Source organism: Corythoichthys intestinalis, chromosome 10, assembly GCF_030265065.1.
Source record: "Corythoichthys intestinalis isolate RoL2023-P3 chromosome 10, ASM3026506v1, whole genome shotgun sequence".
Lineage (NCBI taxonomy): Eukaryota > Metazoa > Chordata > Actinopteri > Syngnathiformes > Syngnathidae > Corythoichthys > Corythoichthys intestinalis.
Window position 1 is genome coordinate 19,976,071 of NC_080404.1, and position 18,765 is coordinate 19,994,835.

Sequence of the window (18,765 nt, forward strand, 5' to 3'; positions counted from 1 at the left end):
CATTACTGAATGCTTATGACAGATGTCATTAAATGTCATCCGGCAAATTATGTCATTAACTCGATTAATGTCCAGCTCGGATCTTTTACATCCATTCAAAAGTGAGATTATTTGCCGGATAACACTAAATGACATCTATTATAATCATTCATTAGTGCTCATTACAGTGTCATGTCATAATTATGATTGTGTAATGACAGTCTTATGGCAGCACTGTCAAATAAAAAGTTACCAAATACCGTAAGTAACAATGAATGAAACAACTGCAACAATAACTGAAGAAATAATTACCAAAGAACACGAATTTTGATTGTTATTACATGTGTAGCGCTGCAGTGCATGCTAGGAGGCATGCTGGACAACAACTAGAGTTGATAGCAGGTGGCAGCAGAGATTGACTGTCTCCCCCAAGGGAGCAGTGATGGTCAAATGAATCTTGAAGCAATGAAGCTTTGCAGCCAACTGGTTCAAAGTTTCATGGTGGTTCATTTGACTTATGACAGTCGTATGATGCCGCTGTCAAATAAAGTGTTACCGGTTAATATCTTTTGGTGTAAATATCCCATAATACAGTGAGGACAGCTGCGGCTTATAGTCCAGTGCGGCTTATCTATGAACAAATGTCGCTTTCGTGTCAAATTTGGTGGGTGGCGGCTTATAGTCAGGTGCGCCTTATAGTGCGAAAATTACGGTACTCCTGAAACGGCAAGATCTTGACTTCAATCCACTTTAAATGATGAAACTTTCACATGTCGAAAGTAGAAAGAAGGTAAATTATGGAATAATGGGAACAATTTTGACAACTTTAACAGTTGATTTACAACATTACATTAAGTGAATGTGGTTTAAAGCTGCTGATACAGAATGGGGACTTGAGTATTTTATTTACTGATTTGAACTGTTACCTTGATACTGAAATAGTAGTTTATTTAAGCCTGAGAGGATTTTTGTACACTTTTTGTAACTAATGTACAAAACATTAAAAGCAGCTAATAGCTTGGGCGTTAGGGGGGTGTTGTGTGCATCAATAATCGAATCGTAATCGAATCGCTAGGTGCCTCAAGATTCCCATCTCTAATTGCCACAACTACCCATGAACCATTGCGGACGTAACGCATAAAAAATAACTGTCGCTATAGTATGAATATCCAGCCGAAATAAATCCCTTATTAATATTCTGGAAAATTGTACTTTTTTTTTTTTTTTCTCTCAAGTCCAGCGTATTGTTGTGCAGTACTCAAAGCCACAATGTATCATTACAGCATATTTAAAGCTGTACTTGAAACTGTAAAGTTTGAAAGCCAACTGTGACATTACAATCACAAGAGACTCGTCTTTTGTCCAAAAGACGGCACTGTCTCCACAATCAGGGATTTTCTATGCTAATTTTTGGAGTTGCAAATTTCCCGCACTAAATGGAGGCCTATAGAGATCAAACCCATCTAAGAACACTCCCTGAAACATAATGTACAACTGTGTAAAATTTCATCAAAATCCGCTCAGCCATTTCGGAATCACACATGAAAACAAACACACTTGCGCACACACAAAGTTCCATTTATACAGTGGGGCAAATAACTATTTAGTCAATCACTAATTGTGCAAGTTCTCCCACTTGAAAATATTAGAGAGGTCTGTAATTGTCAACATGAGTAAACCTCAACCATGAGAGACAGAATGTGGGGAAAAAAACAAATTCACATTGTTTGATTTTTAAAGAATTTATTTGCAAATCATGGTGGTCAATACCAAAAGTTCATCTCAATACTTTGTTATGTACCCTTTGTTGGAAATAACGGAGGCCAAACGTTTTCTGTAACTGTTCACAAGCTTTTCACACACTGGTGCTGGTATTTTGGCCCATTCATCCCTGCAGATCTCCTCTAGAGCAGATCTAGGGGCTGTCGTTGGGCAACACGGACTTTCAACTCCCTCAACAGATTTTCTATGGGGTTGAGATCTGGAGACTGGCTAGGCCGCTCCAGGACCTTGAAATGCTTCTTACGAAGCCACTCCTTTGTTGCCCTGGCTGTGTGTTTGGGATCATTGTCATGCTGAAAGAGCCAGCCATGTCTCCTCTTCAATGCCCTTGCTGACGGAAGGAGATTTTCACTCAAAATCTCTCGATACATGGCCCTATTCACTCTTTCCTTTACACAGATTAGTCGTCCTGGTGCCTTTGCAGAAAAACAGCCCCAAAGCATGATGTTTCCACCCCCATGCTTCACACTGGGTATGGTGCAATTGAGTATTCTTTCTCCTCCAAACACGAGAACCTTTGTTCCTACCAAAAAGTTCTATTTTGGTTTCATCTGACCATAATACATTCTCCCAGTCCTCTTCTGTATTATCCAAATGCTCTCTGGTGAACCGCAGACGGGTCTGGACGTGTACTTGCTTCAGCAGGGGGACACATCTGGCAGTGCAGGATTTGGGTCCCTGGCTGCGCATTCTGTTACTGATAGTAGCCTTTGTTACTGTGGGCCCAGCTCTCTGTAGGTCATTCACTAGGTCCCCCTGTGTGGTTCTGGGATTTTTGCTCACCGTTCTTGTTATCATTTTGACGCCACAGGGTGAGATCTTGCATGGAGCCCCAGGTAGAGGGAGATTATCAGTGGTCTTGTATGTCTTCCATTTTCTAGTAATTGTTCCCACAGATGATTTCTTTACACCAAGCGTTTTACCTATTGCAGATTCAGTCTTCCCAGCCTGGTGAAGGTCTACAATTGTGTCTCTGGTGTCCTTCGGCAGCTCTTTGGTCTTGGCCATAGTGGAGTTTGGAGTGTCACTGTGGACAGGTGTCTTTTATACCGATAATGAGTTAAAACAGGTGCCATTAATACAGGTAACGAGTGGAGCCTCGTTAGACCTCGTTAGAAGAAGTTGGACCTCTTTGACAGCCAGAAATCTTGCTTGTTTCTAGGTGACCAAATACTTATTTCCACTCTAATTTGGAAATAAATTCTTTAAAAATCAAACAATGTGATTTTCTGTTTTTTTCCCACATTCTGTCTCTCATGGTTGAGGTTTACCCATGTTGACAATTACAGGCCTCTCTAATCTTTTCAAGTAGGAGAACTTGCACAATTGGTGGTTGACTATACTTATTTGCCCCACTGTATGTAAGTATAGATATGTGTTTGAGAAGCTCCAATACAGTCACACTCCCCACTTCCAATTTATAGCGGGTAAACGCATAACTGTTTCAGATTATATGTAAGCAACAGACAAATGAATATAGACATTTTGCTCAGTCAAACAGTAATTATGAGAGATTAGCTGTTCTTAGAGCCTGGTTTAGTCATTATTAACATACCACTTGGATGTCTGCGCCCGACAGATAAACCAGCACAGACGCATGATGAGGATGAGGACAGAGCGCCTTACAAGATGATTCAAACTATCGGCCTGTCTGTGGGGGCGGCCGTGGCGTACATCATCGTGGTGCTCGGCCTAATGTTCTACTGCAAGAAAAGGCGCAATGCCAAAAGACTGCACAAGCGTCCAGATGGAGAGGAACCAGAGATGGAGTGTCTAAATGGTATGCATTTATGATTCGGATAAACATTTGTATCTTAAAATGTTTCATTCATGTTTCATCAAACATTCCATTGGGGAATGAAAAGTTGGATTTGGGATTGTCTGAATGCCTCAGTTTTCATTGGACTTGGGAATTGAAGGTGTTTGCTGCCATCTTGCGTCCAATTTGTGAACTCCAGAGAAAATATTTTATTTGATACTTCAATAAGTTTATGTGAATCTCAATAAATGAGAATATTATGGAAGACTACATTCATGCAGCTCAATTAAAAATGTGTTGTATTTGCAATATATTGGTTGCCATTGACAACACAAGATGTCCGATCCATTTTGACGGAGGGAGGCTGGCAGCAAATGATGGCAGTGCAAATTATATTTGTAAAAAAATCAGTCTTCATTTTGAGCATGTCGATATACAATACCTACATATAAAATCAATAACTAACCAGTCGAAACTTGATTTTTGATTGCGGGATCAGTTCATATAATGAGGCTGTATTGGGAAACCAAATATTTCATCTAGCAATTTCATCTAGCAGCAATTACAATTCAAACATGGAAAATTTCCTTTTAGCATGTTCAGTCTTGATCAGTAACTGGAAATTAGATCAAATTATAAGTTGTTTTGTGTATGAAATATCTTATTGTGTTGTGTTGTGGAATCCTGGCCTGAAGCAACGCTTGATTGTTGATTCTTTCAGGTGATAAATGTTTATGTTCCGTTTATGGTACCTTCTCATTTCTTTCGTGTAATTTGCAGTTTATATAATGTATGTATCCTCTTCCTCTTTGATACCTATAATGTTGGCACACGCACTCTTTAAAGTTGTTAAATTGACATGCCCATGTGTCTTGTTTGTCAGGAGGCGCTGTTCAACAAAATGGCCACACGACCACTGAGATTCAGGAGGCGGTGGCGCTCACCAATATGGGTACCATGGCAACAACCGACAAGCGCCATAGCCACGTTAGCAGCGACAAGTTGTACTTCCCTCGGGCAAATCTGCAAACCATCACTACCTTAGGTAACACAAATTGCTGGATGCCAACATTTAGCAGTAAATCAGTTTAGTGACATGTTGGCAAACTACGATGTGTGACTCAGGCAAAGGAGAGTTTGGCGAGGTGCTGCTGTCCAAAGCCAAGGGCATCGAGGAGAGGGAGGAGGAAACGGTGGTGCTAGTGAAAAGCCTCCAGACAAGAGACGAGCAGCTTCAGCTGGACTTCCGCAGAGAAGCGGAGATGTTCGGCAAGCTCAGCCACCCCAATGTGGTTCGCCTGCTGGGTCTGTGCAGAGAGGCCGAGCCCCACTACATGGTCCTCGAATACTACGACTTAGTACGTTCACTGAACGTTGCCTGTCAATGGTTTGTGAGGACTTTCGGCTTAATTTTAAATGTCTTCTTCTCTTATTTGTCAAACCAGGGGGACTTAAAGCAGTACCTGAGGATTTCCAAAAACAAAGAGGACAAAGTTAAAACTCAGCCAATCAGCACCAAGACCAAAGTAAGTGTTGTGAATTAGCACCCTTGTTACAAAGTCTCCACACATATATGTAGAAGATAGAAAAAATTTACCCCTTTTTTTATATTATATGTCATTCAATTAAACTCCCCCTAGATTTTTACTGAATAATTACAGCCGAGATATGAATATAACCTACAGTGAAATGAAATAAAACCTGACTATTATTTAGGAAAGATTTTTTTTCCAGTTGTGTAATTCTATTATGCAATACACTATAAAAAAAGTTTTCAGCAAAAGAAATCTTAATTGATGGTTCAGCTATTACAAGGAGTGCTCGAGTTAGGACCGAGTTCCGTTCCTACGCTGGTGACGTGACCCAGATTTCCACCCACGTCAGATTTCACCGTTAAATCGTTTGCTCCCGAAAACGTATGAATACGTTCTATTTTTAATTACTTCAATGTCCCAAAAACGTATACGCCTTTTGCGTTTTTTTTTTTACAAGAGGCATCTATAGGTTCCGATCTAGCTAAAATATAATGCACAAAGCTCAAAACCCATTTTAAATCAATAAAACTGGCCACTGGAGGTCAGTAGCGCATTTGGTAAGAACTGATCTCGGGCCAAGAAAGGAAGTGAAGAAAAATAGTCAGGAAACGGAAGTTGGAGGGATCTTGTGAAGACGCGTGAGAATTTGAGAAAAATGTGGAGAACGATCGGGGGGGAAAAATGCAAACGACACTGGAGGAGTGTTTTGAAAAGAAAACGAAACCATCGTCAAAGAAGGATTCAAAAAAATCTATCTTGATGAGACAGACGGTGACGTCCACAACAGCATCAGGTTCCACATGCGTTCTGCGGAGCTCACATTGCGTTACTCCTTAGCCCGAGATTGAAACCAACAATGAAGATGATGAAAAAAGTGAGACCGATCTTGATCCGGACTCATCAGAATAGCCACAGGACTAGCCGAGAGCCTTCCCCGTTGTTATGTGCGCAAATAGTTCAACAGTTCAATAGTTTAGTTATGTGTAAATAAATTGTTACTTTGCGATCAAAAGCTCTGTTTGTCTTGTTGTTTATCTTATTTTGTAAAAGGGAAACATTTTTCAGATGTTTGGGATGTCACTAAAGCAAAAAAATAGTGTGTATAAGTCAAAGTTATGTTTGAAATGTACGCTTTCACAAAAAGCTTAATTTCTCAGTTTTTTCATCAGAAATTAGAAAATTGCTCAAACTAAGCTATTTTCTAATGCTAATTTCTAAAGAATTGAAAACGATATGAACTAACTTTTTTTTCTGCTGAAGAGAGTCTAATCTTTCTTTTGGTGGGTTCCATATTTATATTGCAATAGAACAGAATTTTCTGTGGGCCTTTCAAAATCAGTCAAAATCCAGTAAAACGGCCGGGAGTGAAGGGCCTTGCTCCGGTGAAAATGGCTGGGAGTGAATGAGTTAAAGTCGAAATTTACGCCAAATATAAAATGCATTAAAATAAGAAGCAGTACAGATGGATTGAGAGTGAGGGTATTCAATGGTTTATTTATTTATTTATTTTATATACATGACTACGCAAGCACTCGCCAACTCCTCCGCCCTTCCCTCTGTCATTCCAGTCAGACACGCGGTGTGTTTAGGGACAGCTATGAAAACATAACACATCAACATTGCAACCTGAAACATACACGTAACCCGATTCGTTACATTACTGTCCTTATTTTTAGGTTACGTGAACTGGAAGTTGTTTAACATTTTGACTGTCTGTGACGAAAGGTCTTTCTCAACACGAAATTGCATTTGTTGACGAGACGGGTGTTTTCACACCACGGTTTGACTTTGGTCTAAACGTAGCAAATCTTTGTCGCTCTCAGTTCTTTTTATGATGTTAAGCTTCGATTCCATAGTCACATGGTTACAAATGTGTTCAGTATGAATGTGTTTATTTCCTGGATGTGCATTGGAAAAACACAAAAAAGCTTAAGAGAAAAGCCAAAATGTACACAATTTTGCAAAGAATGCAAAAAAAATGGGCTGGACAGAATTGTTGGCAACTTCAACTCAATGTTTGGTTGCGCATCCTTTAGAAGAAATAACAGGAAGCAATAGCTTCCTATAACAATCAACAAGTTTCGTGCACCTCTCAGATGGAGTTTTGGACCACTCTTCCTTTGCGAACTCTTCCAAGTCTGTCAGATTTGATGGGTGTCTTCTTGCAACATCAATTTTGAGACCTCTCCATATGTGTTTAATATGATTTAGAACCAGATTCATCAATGGCCACCTCAGAATTCTCCAGCGCTTTGTCCCCAACCATTTCTTGGTGCTATTTGCGGTATTTTTCGGGTCATTGACCTGTTGGATCAGCCATGACCTCTGACGCAGACCCAGTTTTCTGACACTACATCCTACATTGCGGCCCAAAACATTTTGATAGTCTCCATATTTAATGACTCCTTGCACACTGTCAAGGCACCCAGTGCCAGAGGCAGCAAAACTACCCCAAAACATCATTGGACCTCCACCATGTTTGACTATAGACACTGTGTTGTTTTCTTTGTAGGCCTCATTCATTTTTCTGTCACTGGGTGCCTTGACAGTGTGCAAAGAGTCATGAAATTTGGAGAGTGTCAAAATGTTTTGTGCTTGTCATGGGTGTTCCAACAGGGCATTGACCCAAAACGTACTTCAAATAGCACCAAGAAATGACATTGTGCAAGGTGTCATGAAAACTGGAGAGTGTCAAAATGTTTTGTGCCTGTCATGGGTGTTCCAACAGGACATTGACCCAAAACATAATTCAAATAGCACCAAGAAATGGTTGGAGACTAGTGCCAGAAAAAGAATGCGGCCTACAAAGAAAAGAACACAGTGCCTATAGTCCAGTGCTTCTCAATTATTTTCTGTTACGCCCCCCCCCAAGGAAGACGTAAATGTTTCGCGCCCCCCCAAACTCTCTGCCGCCACTGTAAATAGTATCATTTGTCCATAAAATTACTATTATAAATACGCATCTGCCTAACATTGTGTCCTTTTTTTCTGATAAAGAAAAAAAGTAACATAGATCAACTTATAATAAAGTATAACCTTATTAACATTGTTTTGTTTGTAACAGAGAAGACTTGACGCGCATCAATTAGCCTGAATTTTTTAAAAAAAAAGTCACATCCAAACTGTAAAAAATACACTCAAGGTACATTTTTGATCATTTGATACAGAAAAACAAAATGTAATAAAATCAGTAAATAATAAAAAATTAAAATTGATTAGAAACATTCACTCATGAGGACAATATGCCAAAAAATTTGACCGAAAAAACAAAACTGAATAAAAGAAAAAAAGAGTGTCCTTGGACAGAAGGACAGTTTTTATTTTTGCTGCTCACAGTATTTACCTTCTTTGAAATGGTGTGGAGTTATTTTGTAATGAGCATGCTAACAATGCTCACTGGTTTACTGATATAACACTGACAAAGCAGGACGATTGTTGGCAATATTCGGCACGTTCTAAAAGGCAAACGGCACGAAAAAAGCGCATTCTCGGCGGCCGAGGTAGAACTGTAGGTGAGGGCGGTCGTCGTGAAGATCCCAAGCCGAAAAAATGGCACTTCTTGGGCGGCGACGTGAGAACCGGACAAGACAGTGGGTCGCTGCATGAGCGAGTCCGGTCGGAAAACGGCTTTTGAAAACGGCGGCGGGACACTGCTCTTCATACCTGTTTTCTGTGTGTGCTTAGTGCTCTTCCTTAGTTCAAAAATACTGCGTGCACTCTGAAAATGAGAGAACCACTGCCACCCACTGAGTGGATGTGCAAGTACACTTTTTTCCAATACGGCAAAAAAAAAAAAAAAAAAAAAAAAAGCATGTTCCCCGAGGTCACATGCGCCCCCCCTGGCATCGCTCTGCGCCCCCCCAGGGGGGCGCGCCCCACTATTTGAGAAGTACTGCTATAGTCAAACATGGTGGAGGTCCAATGATGTTTTGGGGTTGTTTTGCTACCTCTGGCACTGGGTGCCTTGACAGTGTACAACGAGTCATGAAATATGGAGCCTATCAAAATGTTTTGGGCCGCAATGTAGGATGTAGTAGGCCTGAACGATATTGGAAAAAACTATTGTTGCAATTTTTTTGAGGTTTGCAATATATTGCGATATTATATTGCGATATTATATATTTTTTTTTTAAAATCTTTTTTAAAGAAATTTTCACTAGATGACTTGAATAGCTGTTTGGAAATACTTTACTTGACACACCGTGACCACAGTGTATTCATATAATACCGTTTCATTTGTGAATGATGAAGATTGCTTTATGAAGGGATCCAGGAAGCCATGTCTGCACAAAATAGATCATTTATTGAACACAATATTTTACACTTCAACAGCAGCAAATACATTAAATGATAAATAAAAGAGCAGGTGCATTAGTCCCCTAAGTTTTTGACAAAATATAACAATAAATAAAAACTTCTGTAAAATAACAACAAAGTTGTAAACATATTTGAACAAAAATATTAAATATGACAAATAAAAGAGTTGTTCACAAACTATAACAATAAATAAAAACCTCAGTAAAACAACAAAGTTGTCAACATATTTGAACTTAAATATTAAATCTGACTAATAAAAGTGCAAGTGCATTAGTCCCCTGAGCTGTTTACACAAAATATTACAATATAAAACTGCAAAACGGCAACAAAGTTGTAAAAATATTTAAACAAAAATATTAAGTGTCAAAACTTTATGTGCAGCAGTACTATATATAGTTATTTGAAAAATACGATTTACAATAAATATAAAAGAAACAGAAACTCAATTGAACTTGTAAATAATTGACCTGAATAACTGCAAATAACTGATGAATAACAGAACCAAATTTCCTGCCTTCCTGATAGCTGTCACATGAATAAAAAGAAGAAAAGACATTCCTCCAGCTGTGTTATGTATTTGTCTGCATATCGTCCACCTTCCTTGCTCAGCAATTCTCAACTGGGTCTCATAGGTTTTTGGCCAAGACTACTAGTTTATCCACTATTGCAGGCTTGAGACAAAAACGTTGGCACGTAACAATGTTCCCACCTGTACTAAAAAGCCTCTGATGGGAAGGTCTTAGCAGGAATGCATAGATACCTGCGTTTTAAATGGTCCCACATGTTCGACAGATTACTTCTTGTTGATGCAACCATGGCGAGGCACTGTCGACAGGGCTGTTTTTTGTCCCTTATAGTCTTTTTCTTGCCAAAATACTTCCAAAACTCCTTTTGGAGACGGTCTTGCCTCGTTTCCTTGCTTCAACGTGTTGCTTTCTTGTTTTCACTTTGAGAACGGCCCCTCCTCCCTCCGCTCTGCTGTTCGGCCCCTCCTCCCTCCACTCCGCTGCTGCGGTGGGAGGGGGAGGAGCCGATGACTTGCTGGAGGGAAAGCAGCTGCGTTACTATGCGTTACCATGTTGGTTGAATGACGCGAGAAAAGTCTGAGAGAGATGGACTCAGGGAGACGAGAGAGCAGAGCAGGAGTGGTAAGGAGGCAAGGGAGTTGTGACGCCATTACAAACGCGATGCTAGGTGGCTCCAATAATACCTGACTGTAGCCGATAGCCTACAAACTACGCCCACATGATGCTACTGTAGATATCACATATACATAAAAGATGCAAATGACAGACACGGCGGCATTATCAACATGTATAAAGAACTAGATGCATTAGTAAACAGCCGCCATCTTAAAGCAGTAGACTTCTCAGGAAGGCTCTGTTGTAGAGAAACTTCCCAGCAAACCTAAGTAACTTTTTATCTAAAATGCTCTTAAAATGGCAAAATCTTGACTTAAATCTATCATTAAATGATGAAACAGTTTTAAAAGTTACACATGTCGAATGTAGACAGAAGGGAACTAATGCAATAACGGGAGCAATTTTAACAACTTTAACGGTTGATTCACAACATTAAATGACTAGTTATCGCAATATCTGCAATACCCCTGTGTCGAGTTAAGTTTAGGGTAAAGAATTGGGCCAATTGTCCCAAAAACCCTTTAAATGGCACATTGTGTGACCTGTTTTTTTTCCCATTTACTTTGCCAAGTAACTAATTACTCTTACATTCAGGTAACTGAGTTACTAACGCAATTACTTTTTGGGAGAAGTCATTTGTAACTGTAATTACGTTTACGTAAGTAAGATTTACAACACTGCTGACAACTACTTGAATGACACCTCTGTTATGGCCTGAGGAGGTCTGTATCGCTTTCGCCGGCACTAATTAACTTTGATGAGGGTGGCAGGAACCCTGCCACACAAAAGAAACTACAAATGTGCTGACTGCTTTACGGCATACAGTATGTCACTTCCCCCTTTCCCTATTCATATGATATTGTTTAGCCACAACTGGATTCATTAACTCATCACTATTCATCCTTCTAACAGCCTCTGGAAAGAGAAATGTCGTTTAATCCAACTGCAGGCGACCGGAAGATCAGGATTTTATGACACTATGTGCTAGTCCTCATGGGAAATGCAGTCTTCCTAAAGGCAAAACACTGCCGCTTTTGTCGTCACTAAAATGGACCAAAACTGAAGGTTCCTTAGTGTTGCTTAAAGGAGTAGGAACGATTGTAATAGCCTTGCAAATAGCTTTACTTATTTTGGCAAGAATGGGAATGGTTTTGCTGTTGCTGTGAACTACTGTTCCACACAAAAGTACATCCAAGATATCATTTAGTTTAGTAATTGGAGGTGTTAGAGTGTTTTTTCCGAGTTCCGAGTATTCAAGAAAGTGCATTTATAAAGGTTTCTTCTTGTGTGTCTCTGTCCACTGAACCGTATCACTACACCAGCACCTATGCTATTGAACGCGCTTAGAGTTTGCAACAAAACACTCACTACTGTCGGAAACACAGGAGTTTAAGAATCGGAACCTTTCAAACTAAAAGGGCAAAGATACCCCTGGCGCACAAATATAGACGAAACTATGCACTAGCTAAACCGAAACTATGGTGCAGAGTACTTAATGGCGGACGAGGCACGGGCGTCGTAAAGTGGAAACGTGGTAGATCGAGGACATCTGAGCCGAGGACTCCCTTTATCTTCTATTTACTGAACAATGTGATCTGAACAAAAATTGCCAAATCAAATGTAACTTGAACCTTCCTCCATAGGTTTCCATTTGTGCCCAAGTAGCTCACGGGATGGAACATCTGTCCAATCACCGCTTCGTTCACAAAGATTTGGCGGCCCGAAACTGCCTAGTCAACAGTCAGAGACGCATCAAAGTATCGTCGCTGAGCCTCAGCAAAGACGTTTATAAATGGTCAGACAAGTTATCGGTAGAACTACTTACTGTACGTACCTACATGAAGTGTCATTACTAAGAGTGCTTGTTCTTTGTGTGTGTACAGTGAGTACTATCACTACAGACAAGCCTGGATCCCTCTACGCTGGCTCCCATCAGAGTCTGTGTTTGAGGATGACTTCTCCACCAAGTCTGACGTTTGGGCCTTCGGAGTACTCATGTGGGAGGTATTCAGTCTCGGGGAAATGCCGTACACCAAACTTGGAGACAATGAAGTGCTAGAAGGTCGGTATCAAATTTTTTACCGGATTGCACCATGTATAATCCCTAGCAAAAAGTATGGAATCGCCAGTCTCGGACGAGCACTCACTCAGACATTTAAAATGTAGAAAAAACTTAGATAAAAAGCTTGTAAAAATAACGAATTAGTTCAACAGTGCAACTCTTTAGCATTCAGAAACACTAAAAGAAATGAATAAAAAACATTGTGGCGGTCAGTAAATGTTAATTTTATAGAGCAAGTGCAGGGAAATATATATGGAATCACTCCATTCTGAGGGAAAAAAATATGGAATCATGAGAAAAAAACAAAGAAATAACAATTAAAAAACATCTCTAGTATTTAGTAGCACCACCTCTGGCTTTTATGACAGCTTGCAGTTTCTGAGGCATGGACTTGATGAGCATTCTTCATCAATTTGGTGCCAACTCTCTTTGAATCCAGTTGCCAGATCATCCTTGCAGGTCGGAGCCTTGCTGTTGACCATTTTTTTCAATTTCCACTACAGGTTTTCAATAGGGTTGAAATCTGGGCTATTTGCAGGCCATGACATTGACTGGGTGAGTCTTTCTCCAAGGAATGCTTGAACAGTTTTAGCTCTGTGGCATGATGCATTGTCATCTTGGAAAATGACATATTTTCAAATGAAGGGCTAAGAAAGCTGTCTAAAATTTCAATGTAAACTTGTGCATTTATTGAAGTTTTAACCACAGCCATCCCCCCAGTGCCTTTGCCTGACATGCAGCCCCTTATTATCAAGGACTGAGGGACTTGATGTCTTCTTCAGGCAATCATCTTTGTAAATCTCACTGGAACAGCACCAAACAAATGTTCCAGCATCATCACCTTGTCCAATGCACATTCTTGACTCTTGACACCTTGTCCAATGCAGATTCTTGACAAGGTGATGATGCTGGAACCTTTGTTTGGTGCTCTTCCAGTGAGATTTACAAAGATGACTGCCTGAAGAAGACATCAAAATCCCCTCATTCCTTGATGATATGGGGCTGCATGTCAGGCAAAGGCATTGGGGAGAGGACTGTGGTTAAATCTGCCATAAATGCACACGTTTACATTGAAATTTTAGACAGCTTTCTTATTCCTTCAATTGAAAATATTTTTGTCATTTTCCAAGATGACAATGCATCATGCCACAGAGCTAAAACTGTTAAAGCAGTCATTGGAGAAAGACTCATCCAGTCAATGTCAATGTCATGGCCTGCAGATAGCCCAGATCTCAACCCTATTGAAAACCTGTGGTGGAAATTGGAAAAAAATGGTCCACAGCAAGGCTCCGACCTGCAAGGATGATCTGGCAACTGCTATCAAAGAGAGTTGGCACCAAATTGACGAAGAATACTCATCAAGTCCATGCGTCAGAGACTGCAAGCTGTCATAAAACCCAGAGGTGGTGCTCCAAAATACTAGAGATGTGTTTAGATTAGTGCTGCAACGATTAATCGATTAACTCAAGTATTCGATTAGAAAAAAATATTTGAATTAAATTTTGCTGCTTCGAGTATTCGTTTAATTAAAGTGGCGTTGTAAGGGTTTATTTTGAAAGTGTTTGCATTTAGTTTTATTGATTAGGGCGGATACACTGCCTGGTCTGCCTCTTTTCAAATAGCTGAATCCAACTGCTCCCTGTTAAGACCAATGTAAGCTAAGTTTTTGTTTGAGCTAATGTTTTTTAATGCATTCATAATTTAGTTTATAGGTATATTTAGCAGTTTTTGTGGAAATATGTGTCTTAACCATTGGTTAAGAGCATTGTAAAAAATAAAAATAAAAAAGTTAGCATTTTATAGCATTTAAGCTAGCTGACTTTTTCTATTTAAGTTGGCCAATTGTTTTTTGTTGTACACAGATCCTCATTTATTTTATTTTTTATTTTTTTTATTTTTTAAATTATACCGTTTGAGGCCCAGCTCAGGTATTTTAATTTTTCATGTTCCTTATCCGATTACTCGATTATTCGAACTAACTAGTCCATCGATTAATCTACTACTAAAATATTCGATGGCTGCAGCCCTAGTTTTGTTATTTCTTTGTTTGTTTCTCATGATTTCATATTTTTTTCCTCAGAATGGAGTGATTCCATATATATTTCCCTGCACTTGCTCTATAAAATTAACTTTTTGTGACCACCACAATGTTTTTATTCATTTCTTTTAGTGTTTCTGGATGCAAAAGAGTTGCACTTTTGAACTAATTCATTATTTTATTCAGGCTTTTTATCTGAGTTTGTTCTACATGATAAAATGTCTGAGTGATTGCTCATCCGAGACTGGTGATTCCGTACTTTTTGCTAGGGGTTGTATTATTCCTTGCTATTTTTCCTTGAATTTCATTCCATCTACTAGTAAATGGCTGAATGAAGGGTGTCCTTGAAAAAAGTGTAATAATCTCTTGTTACTTTCCCTTCCCAATAATAGGCCTGCAGACCGGCAAGCTGAAGCTGCCCCCTCCTGAAGGATGCCCTTCCAAAATGTACAAGCTGATGGTCAGCTGCTGGGCCACCAGCCTCAAGGAACGCCCCTCCTTCAGTGACATCGTTCACAGCTTGGGAGAGCCGCCCTCTGACAGCAAAGTCTGAGAACATCAGGAAGGGAAACACCCTTTCCTCTCCAAATAAAGACAGCAAAGTCACACATTTCAGGGAAGAAGAGTTTTAAATATGCATTTCTGAAATTTTACAAAAGGAGGGTGTGAAGGAGTTTGCCATGTCATTGGTAGCGGTAGCACACTCGCATTGTTTTCTTCCCCCCTTCCCCACCCCGGAATGGCTGTTTACTTTGGAGCAGCGCCGTGAGTTTACATTTGCCTTAAACGCTACATGGATGACCAACTTCTTGTTTAACTTCCTGCATGTGTCAACTCTGAGACTCTTTATGAACTGTCTTCTCACACACGCAGAACCAAGCACAGCCTGTCAAACAATCATCCTGTTTTTGAATACGGTTCAAAAACAAAAAAAAGTGCTGCACCCTCGGTTGAACCCGCATCATCACCTCTAACCATATGGATGTTCTAGTTGTATGTGTGCGGACCATGTAAGCTCCATTGTGTGCAGCTATCAGCATGAAAGTGACTGTTACACGTAAGATGTGCAACATGAGCAAACCTGTTTGAACAAACAAAACAAAAAAACTGTTCTGATGAAGTGCAAAAAAGGATCTTTTAGTTAGTATACACCCAAGAGTGATGACTGTTCCGATGGAGTTTTTGTATATTTTTATGTGTTTTTTTTTTTTTTTTTTTTTTTTTTTGTATTAACCTTGAGGTGCCCCCAATGTGCCGCAGTAACGTGTTCATTTGTTGTGATTGTGTTGAAATGGCAGGAATCCATCCTGAGTGTGTTTAAACTTGCTTCTGTGCAGAGGTCCAGTCACAATTCCCCTCTGGGTTCGTTTTCTTATTCCTATGTGTGCAATGTTACAAGAGGGGACCAGTGTACATAATGTTAGAGGCCTTGCACTAACTTTATCTAAACATCCCTTTTTGTCTCTATGCAGGTGCCTGTTTATTCATAATGAAGCTCCTGTGTGTTTGTTGTATTTTTACATTGGTTTTAGTAGTTAATTGTCAAGATTCAGCTCAACGTGTGCATAGTCTGGCCAAGCAGCTACAATGATGACACAAAGTACAAAAACTAAAAAAGGTCAAAAGAGTGACTGTCGGTCACCATTGCTAATTAAGTGCCTGGTAAATGAAGGATTATTGTAAAACTCTTAAAACTTTTTTTTTTTTTTTTTAAACATGAAAGAAATGCCTTTGTATATGAAATTGTTTTTATACGTTGTTTTAGTGTGATATGTTTCTATGATTGCTAGTCACTCACATGTAGACTTTTTTTGTTAATCTGCTTCAGCAAAATTCCACTGTTATACATGGATATATACACAAGTATACATACTGCTGTCAATAAAGGTTCACAGTGTTTTTATCAAATTGTTTTAATAGGTTGTAGTCTGCATTTTTTTTTCAACAATGACAATTCTCAAATTTATTGATTGGCTTACCTTTTCAGAAAATTGCAAACTGGGGAGAGAGAACTTTTGACAGATTTTCTAGGTGGCTGTTAGCGAGTAATTATGAAGGGAGCAATGTCTTCATCTGACAAGCCTCTGCTTGCTGATTCCTGAGAATTTTGTAAACAACCGTCAAGTGGCAACAAAAAAATATCCCACATTCTTTCACTATAAAGCACATGTCAGTGACCTATTCAAAAGAAGAAATTATATACAGTGGGGAGCAGAAATCTTTGCACCCCTTGTGATTTTGCAACTTCACCCACTTAGAAAATAGGTAGCAGTCTGAAATTTCAATTATAAATGCATTTCCACTCATAGAGACATAATCTGGGGGGGAATCCAGAAATCACATTGATTTTTTAAAAATGATTTATTTGTCATTTAATAGGGTTCATAAGTACTTCTACCCCTATGAAAATCACAAATCTTCTCCATACAGTGGGGCAAATAAGTATTTAGTCAACCACCAATTGTGCAAGTTCTCCTACTTGAAAATATTAGAAAGGCCTGTAATTGTCAACATGGGTAAACCTCAACCATGAGACACAGAATGTGGGAAAAAAACAGAAAATCATATTGTTTGATTTTTAAAATAATTTATTTCCAAATTAGAGTGGAAAATAAGTATTTGGTCACCAACAAACAAGATTTCTGGCTGTCAAAGAGGTCTTAACTTCTTCTAACGAGGTCTAACGAGGCTCCACTCGTTACCTGTATTAATGGCACCTGTTTTCACTCATTATCGGTATAAAAGACACCTGTCCACAACCTCATTCAGTCACACTCCAAACTCCACCATGGCCAAGACCAAAGAGCTGTCGAACGACACCAGAGACAAAATTGTAGACCTGCACCAGGCTGGGAAGACTGAATCTGCAATAGGTAAAACGCTTGGTGTGAGGAAATCAACTGTGGGAGCAATTATTAGAAAATGGAAGACATACAAGACCACTGATAATCTCCCTCGATATGGGGCTCCATGCAAGAGCTCACCCCGTGGCGTCAAAATGATCACAAGAACCGTGAGCAAAAATCCCACAACCACACAAGGGGACCTAGTAAATGACCAACAGAGAGCTGGGACCACAGTAACAAAGGCTACTATCAGTAACACAATGCGCCGCCAGGGAATCAAATCCTGCACTGCCAGACGTGTCCTCCTGCTGAAGCCAGTACACGTCCAGGCCCGTCTGCGGTTCGCTAGAGAGCATTTGGATGATCCAAAAAAGGACTGGGAGAATGTGTTATGGTCAGATGAAACCAAAAAAGAACTTTTCGGTAGAAACAAAGGTTCTCGTGTTTGGAGGAGAAAGAATACTGAATTGCATCCGAAGAACACCATACCCACTGTGAAGCATGTGGGTGGAAACCTCATGCTTTGGGGCTGTTTTTCTGCATAGGCACCAGGACGACTGATCTGTGTAAAGGAAAGAATGAATGGGGCCATGTATCGAGAGATTTTGAGTGAAAATCTCCTTCCATCAGCCAGGGCATTGAAGATGAGACGTGGCTGGTTCTTTCAGCATGACAATGATCCCAAACACACAGCTAGGGCAACAAAGGAGTGGCTTCGTAAGAAGCATTTCAAGGTCCTGGAGTGGCCTAGCCAGTCTCCAGATCTCAACCCCATAGAAAATCTGCGGGGGAGTTGAAAGTCCGTGTTGCCCAACGACAGCCCCAAACCATCACTGCTCTAGAGGACATCTGCATGGAGGAATGGGCCAAAATACCAGCAACAGTGTGTGAAAAGCTTGTTAAGAGTTACAAGGAACATTTGGCTTCCGTTATTGCCTTCAAAGGGTACATAACAAAGTAATGAGATAAGTATTTGGTCAATACCAAAAGTTCATTTTCCACCATGGTTTGCAAATAAATTATTTAAAAATCGAACAATGTGATTTTCTGGGTTTTTTTCCCCCACATTCTGTCTCTCATGGTTGAGGTTTACCCATGTTGACAATTACGGGCCTCTCTAATATTTTCAAGTGGGAGAACTTGCACAATTAGTGGTTGACTAAATACTTATTTGCCCCACTGTGTCTGTCAGGTTTTGGGGCTGTTGTTGAGAAATACAAAGTTTCAGCTCCATCCAAAGATTTTCTATTGGATTGAGGTCTGGAGACTGGCTAGGCCACTTTAGAACCTTGATATGCTTTTTAC

At 39.8% G+C, this 18,765-nt stretch overlaps 1 protein-coding gene across 4 annotated transcripts in view; it reads left to right on the plus strand.

The window, feature by feature from the left end:
- Positions 1 to 16,513, plus strand: part of ptk7b (protein tyrosine kinase 7b) — a 155,925-nt gene extending 139,412 nt beyond the window's left edge. For all 4 annotated transcript variants that reach the window (XM_057847554.1, XM_057847555.1, XM_057847556.1 and 1 more), the window contains 7 exons: positions 3,341 to 3,541; positions 4,404 to 4,565; positions 4,646 to 4,878; positions 4,966 to 5,046; positions 12,158 to 12,309; positions 12,398 to 12,576; positions 15,007 to 16,513. In XM_057847554.1, coding sequence (XP_057703537.1) covers positions 3,341 to 3,541; positions 4,404 to 4,565; positions 4,646 to 4,878; positions 4,966 to 5,046; positions 12,158 to 12,309; positions 12,398 to 12,576; positions 15,007 to 15,167 — 1,169 coding nt within the window. In that variant the 3' untranslated portion in view covers positions 15,168 to 16,513. The remainder of the gene's footprint in view (positions 1 to 3,340; positions 3,542 to 4,403; positions 4,566 to 4,645; positions 4,879 to 4,965; positions 5,047 to 12,157; positions 12,310 to 12,397; positions 12,577 to 15,006) is intronic.
- Positions 16,514 to 18,765: the final 2,252 nt, after the last annotated feature.